The sequence below is a fragment of the Carlito syrichta genome, unplaced genomic scaffold (assembly GCF_000164805.1).
Source record: "Carlito syrichta isolate Samal-C Ts95f unplaced genomic scaffold, Tarsius_syrichta-2.0.1 Scaffold130823, whole genome shotgun sequence".
Classification (NCBI taxonomy): domain Eukaryota; kingdom Metazoa; phylum Chordata; class Mammalia; order Primates; family Tarsiidae; genus Carlito; species Carlito syrichta.
In genome coordinates, this window is record NW_007074919.1 from 1494 (window position 1) to 7486 (window position 5993).

Genomic DNA, 5993 nt, shown 5'->3' on the forward strand with positions numbered 1-5993 from the left:
AAAAAAAAAAAAAAAAAAAAAAAAAGAGTAAATACCATCCCAGAGAGTTAGCCCTGGGAAAGATTGTAGAGGATGAGTATGAGAATTGGGATGTCTGGGTGAAATATACATAACGTGAGAAACCGTGCGCCTTGCTTTGCATTCTATGACGTGAATGACAAATGCAAGACAGCACGGAAGGGGGGTGGTCGTAACACGAGCAGACCCTGCTGGCGCTGTCTTCTGGCCCAACCCCACCCCCAGCCTCCGGGGGTAGCTGGGCGCATCCTGGAGTCGAGAGCAACCCTGGTTTGATGTGTCATTCCCACGTGTGCCATGCGGGCTGGGTGAGTGTGTGGGCCTTTCCTGCACCTCCTGCATCTAGGCACAGCCTGGGAGCAGACACCTGAGGTGTGTGTTGAGAGACTTAACGACGACTTAAGGACACATCGTAGGTCTCTTCTCTAACTCCGGTGAGGCATTTGTGGTGCGCCTAGGGAACAAGGACGGAACATCCGGTCCTGGGTCCGCGGCCAGGGAAACTCCAGTCGTACTCTTTTTTCTTTTTTTTGAGTGGGAGTCTCACTCTGTCGCCCAGACTGGAGTGCAGTGGCCGCTCCTGGCCACCACAGCCTCGACCCGCTGGGCTCAGGAGATCCTTCCACCTCAGCCTTCCAATAGCTTTTGGGTTGACCAGCTTCTGTGAGATTGGTCAGTGGATACAACCATGTTCCTTCTCATGTTTGCACAGCTGAGAACAAGACGGTAGGCCCGGGGTAAGACTACCAATGAGTATAAACGTCTCAGGGCAGGAGGGGGAGATTTGGGATTTGGTCCTTGCGGTGAACAATCACTCCATGGTGTCAACGAGTCACTGTCTCTCCACCCAGCCTTTCTAATCCTCAAGGGGTTACTGGACGAGGTCAGTTGTTCTCACACGTGGCTGCACGTTAGACTCACCCGGGTCTCCATGGGGGCCCCGACACCCACATCTATAGAACTCTCTAAGTGTTTCCAGTAGGCAGCCAAGATTGGGAGCTGATGGACCAGATGACTCTTCCAGCCCAGCCCTCTATGACTCCAGCTGGGATGAGCCTCAGTGCACCGTGGACCTCCTCCTCCGAGAAGTCCCTCCTGGCCGCCAGGCTGGCTCCCCCCCCGGACCAGGCTCTCACCTCCACGAGCTGGTAGCCTTGCTTGCAGGTGGCAATGAAGTAGTCGCGGAACTGGTACTGAGGCTGCAGGTCCTGGATGATGGTGAACTCGTCTAGGGTCTTGGGCTGGGGGCACTTGATGACTGTGGGGCGGCCAGAGGGCATGTTTACTCCCGGCCCCTTGTGCCCCTGCTGCCCGGCCGGCCGGCGCGGGGGACCCCGGCAGCCTTACTCTCCGTGGTGTAGTGCAGCTTCCAGCCGCGGCTGTCGCCCGACTCGTCCGCGAAGAACAGCAGGTCCACGGCGCTGCTGCTGGTGTCGAGATCAGGGGGCCTCTGCTTCCCACAGAACTCGCCGATGTTCCTCCCGTTGGCATAGATCTGGTGGGGGAGGAGGGAGGGTTATTTCTCGAGCTTGGACTTGTTTGTGTGAGTCGGAGTCTCACTCTGCCGCCCAGGCTGGAGGGCAGCGGCACGCTCCCGGCCACCGCCGCCTCGACCTGCTGGGCTCCGGTGATCCTTCGCCTCAGCCTTCCAAGCAGCTGGAACCACAGGCGTGCACCACTACACCTGGCTGGTCTCAAACCTCTGAGTTCAGGCAATCCTCTCGCCTCAGCCTCCCAAAGTGCTGGGATGAGAAGCGTGAGCCACTGTGCCCCACTGAGCTTGGCTATTTTTACATAGGGCCACCTGGGCAGTAGCCTGGTGGCCAGGGTGATGGAGACAATGGCGAAATCTGCCTTGTGTGGGTTTTCAGCTGACGAGAAAGGAATGCCCGGAATTCACTTTTTCTTGTGTGGAAACGAGCCTAGCCCCTGTGTGCTATGGCTGCTCCTCTCCCAAGTAGCCAGAGGACTCCGGGGGGCGGGGCACGTGGGGATGGGAAGGAGAGGAGGGGTCTTCCAGGGGCAGCAGACGGTGGTTACCTGCAGCTGGTCATAGGGGCAGCGAACTTGCTGGTGGTCGTCAATTTCGAAAGGCTCCAGGAACTTCAGGTGGAGGGTGAGGCCGCGCTCCACCCGGATGCTGTAGTTGCAACGCAGGTCGGGCGGGTAGGGCCGGGGGTACTCCAGGCTGGAGACGTAGCCTGACGGCTCCGTGTGCAGCTCGTGGCTGCACTCCGCTGGGAGAGCAGAGCCACGGGCGTCACGGGGCGCCCCGGGGGGCCCGGCCAGCCCGGCCCCATCCCTGCCTCCCTCCCACACCACCCGCTCACCCTGGCAGGAGTGCCCGTCCTGCTGCAGCTCGTAGCCTGGACGGCAGGAACAGAAGTAGCCGCCGACGTAGTTGTGACACAGGTGTTGGCACCGGGGCTGGCGGCCCTCCTCGCCCGAGTTGCTCTGGGAAGCACATTCGTCGAGGTCTGGAAGGGGTGCAGGAAGCGAGGCTGTGTTCCGGGAAGCTCTGGGTGGGGTCTCTGGCTTCAGAGAGGTCCCTCAACGGAGGCCTAAAGGCGCCGGCCGCTCCTGGCTCCCTGGACCTCCAGGCCTCCCAGGGCTCTCTGGGGACTGACCAGGGGGACGGAGCCCAGGCTGACAGGCTCTTCGGGAAAAGCTCTCTTGCGGGGGGGTGCGAGAAAAGCAGGGCTGCCGGCTTCTTCGGGTTCGGGACTCCCCTTTCTGGCCTCCACGCAGTATGGCGGAGGCCAGGAGGAAGAGCCCCCTCCGGACCACTCACCCACAGCGTGGTAGTAGGCCAGGAAGCCCTTGTAGAACATGAGGGTCCCGTTCTCCTCGTTGGAGAAGTCCGTGTGGAAGGTCAGCAGAATCTTGTTCCCTTGCGACAGGAATTCCTTCTTCCCCGGGGGGTTGCCCAGGGGAGCGCCCAGCTGCCCGCAGAATCGCCCCAGGTTTTTCTTATCGGCAGAGAGCTGGTGGGAGAAGGGGAATTGGGGTGGGGGGAAGGACCCCCGTTGGGGGGGGTCGCGCTCTCCTGCCCAGAGGGAACCACGCCCACGATGGCTCCAGCTGCCGCGGTGACCTTCCTCCGCACCCCTAACCTCCACGGACTCACTCTCGCGTGCTCTCCGGGCCTGGCACCTCACCCCCGGCCTGTCTCCTGTACCCCGGGAGGTTTCAGACCTTTCTTCATCTTCTCCGCTGAGCTCGTGGTAGCATGTGCCCGTCCTTCCCATCCCTTCGCTCCCAGGGCCCAGACTGTCCCACGCGGTGCTGTCTCCCTCTTCCACCCCCCCACCGTCGCAGGCTCACACCCCTGGGCTCCCGGACACACGTGAGCTGTGGGGGTCCCCAGGCTCGGTCCCCACCAGCATGCCTCGCTTCCCCGACCCCCTTTCCTCACGGACGCCTCAGGCCCTCAAAAGCAGAAGCGGGGCCTGCCCCGTTCCTCACTGCCCCGGCCACCAGACACCCTTCCCCCGCGCTGCAGACTTCCTCAGTCCTGTGGGCCGGAGGGACGTGCCGTTTTCACGGCCTTCTCTCACAGCCCTGGGGGTGTCCTGGGAATGGCGGCTGGGGGACCCTCACGGGCTCGCTTCAGCCCCGGATCACATTGCTTTCCATCTTTTTTGAGTTGGGGTCTCACTCTGTCGCCCAGGCTGGCGTGCAGTGGCACGTTCACGACCCCTGCAGCCTCGACCTGCTGGGCTCAGGTGATCCTTCCGCTTCAGCCCCAGTGAGCTAAAGCCACAGGCGTGTGCCACCATGGCCGGCTAAGTTTTTCGATTTGTTGTAGAAACGACATCCTGCCAAATTGCTCAGACTTGTCTTGAGCCCCCGGGCTCTGGCAACCCTCTCATCTCTGCCTCCCAAAGTTCTAGGGTTACAGGCACGAGCCACTGCGCCTGGCTGTTCTGAGACATAGAAAGGGGGGACTGGGAGGTGCCCTGGGTGTCAGAGGCAAGGGTTCTGCCCGCTGTCCCTGCTAATGTCTACGCTGTGCTGCTGGAGCGCACATTTCTCCTCCTCCTGTCCCTGTGTTCCTGTATTCTCCGTAGAAACAGGGAAACTGGGGCACAGTGGTTTCCCAGAAAGTCCCAGCTCGTCAGCAGATGGGGCGGGTTTTCCGAAGACAGGACTTTCCTGAGAGTGGGCCTGTCCCTCCCTTCTCTGGGGCCCTCCTCTCAAAGCTCACTTGGGCCTCTCAACCAGAGGCGCCCACCCAGGGCCACACCTGACTCCCCGAGCTCCAGGCGGCCGTCCGCTCCTACGGGGCCGGGCCTGGGGATGGGCGTGCTGGACAAGGCCTCGAATCCCCTCTGCCCTCCCAAGCGGACCCTACCTTGACATAGTCATAGAAACAGCCTTCAGAAGGCTCCAGGTCAAACTGCCAGAAGACAAGCTTCACCCTGTACCCCGTGGGGACCGTGATCACAGTGGTCGTCTCGAAGTTGTGGGGGTAAGGCTTGGGGAACCCAGGGGACGTCACCTCCCCAAAGAGCTTCGGCGGGAGGGGGACCGAGCCTCCCGCCCCGCGGAACAGGGCCGGCACCAGGACGCACCAGAGCCACCTGCCAGGAAGAAAGAGGGTGCCTGTGGGGGAGGAGTGCAGGCCCCGGCGGTCGGGGCGGTCCTGGGCTGGGGATGGGCCGGCCCCGCCCCGGGCCGCCTCCTGTCTGCCCGCTCTGGACATCCCCGAGCCCTTCTGGACGGGAGCGGGGAGGTGGGGAGGTCAGCCTCTGCGCGGCATCGGGCGCCTCTCCCCAGGGCAGGGTCCAGTCCGGAGGTCAGCCACGCTCCCCTTCCACTCCCTCCCAGCCTCCTCCCCTGCCCAGCAGCCCCCCTTCCAGAACGGGCCTGGCTTGAGCCCCGCTAACGGGACCTGCGAACAGAGGCCGAGGGCTTCTAGTCCTTGCTCTCTGAAGAGGCTCCCAGAAGCTCAGCAAAGGCCTCTGGGAGAAACTGCCAGGGGCGTGTGGGAGACACCAGTGGGTCCCCTGCCCCCCCCCGCTCCCTGCCGCCGGCGTGGAGGGAAGATGGGAGAGTGGGTCAGCCCCTGCCTCCTAGGTGTCCCCGGTCCTCGGAGGAGGGATGGGGCCTGGGCCCATGTGTGCGCAGCCTGGGACAGACGGGGCGCGTGGGAAGGGGCATGTTTCGGTTTCCGCGAGCACGTTAGGAGCCGGGTTGGCTTCCCCCCAGCTTCTCCTCCCCTCGGGCTTCTCCCCCCCTCAGGCTTTTCACCCCTCGGGCTTCTCCCTCCTCGTCTCCCGGGGCCATCAGCCTCACTCACATGTCTCAGGCTGCCCGGATCCCAGGCTCTCCGGCCAGTGTTCTCAGGCGCTGTGAGCTGAGTGAGAGGGCTGTCATGCAGGAGGGAAGGGGAGGGAATGCCTGGGAGTGGGGGGCGGGGGGCATTCCCAGAGGAACGTGGCGGGGAAGGAACTATTTGCATAAACAAGAAATCCCGTGTTCACTTTGAGTTTGGATTCTGAAATCCCTGCGGGTGGTGCCATCTGCTGGTCCACAGGGGAGCGGGCCGAGAAGACGGGGGTCTCGGTTTTGGGGCCGGGGAGGTCGGGGCTGTGGTCTCTACACTGGACCAGAATTCTCAGAGGCTTTCCGGGTCTGCGGCTGTGTTCACGAACCCTCTGCCCGGAGGGCTGTGGCAAAGCACGGGCTGCGAGGGCCCTTGTCCAGGCCTGTCCCTTCCCGCGACCCCATTCTTCTAGCCCTGCTCAGCCAGCAGCCCCGGCCTAGGGGTGGCGGGGTTTCCATGCCCAGGATGAAGCGGCAGGAATGGCGGCAGACCGGGAAGCTCGAGCTCTCTGTGTCGTGCCTGGCCTGCTCTGCCCATGAGGGACACCCAGACACAGCATGGGAACTGTTGCGTTGGGAGGCCCCCACGCAGGGCGGGTCTCGAGATCCTCCCTCCCTGCCGCCAGGGGCTCAGGCCGGCCATGGGC

General features: G+C 63.0%; 1 protein-coding gene across 1 annotated transcript in view; it reads right to left on the reverse strand.

The window, feature by feature from the left end:
- LOC103250642 (complement C1r-A subcomponent-like) overlaps nucleotides 1-4601 on the reverse strand; it is a gene marked incomplete at its 3' end in the record, with an annotated part of 6010 nt that extends 1409 nt beyond the window's left edge. Inside the window, exons 1-6 of the mRNA XM_008049233.2 lie at nucleotides 4373-4601; nucleotides 2810-3002; nucleotides 2349-2495; nucleotides 2059-2255; nucleotides 1366-1513; nucleotides 1155-1276 (exon numbers count right to left, since the gene is read on the reverse strand). Coding sequence (XP_008047424.2) covers nucleotides 1155-1276; nucleotides 1366-1513; nucleotides 2059-2255; nucleotides 2349-2495; nucleotides 2810-2849 — 654 coding nt within the window. The remainder of the gene's footprint in view (nucleotides 1-1154; nucleotides 1277-1365; nucleotides 1514-2058; nucleotides 2256-2348; nucleotides 2496-2809; nucleotides 3003-4372) is intronic.
- Nucleotides 4602-5993: the final 1392 nt, after the last annotated feature.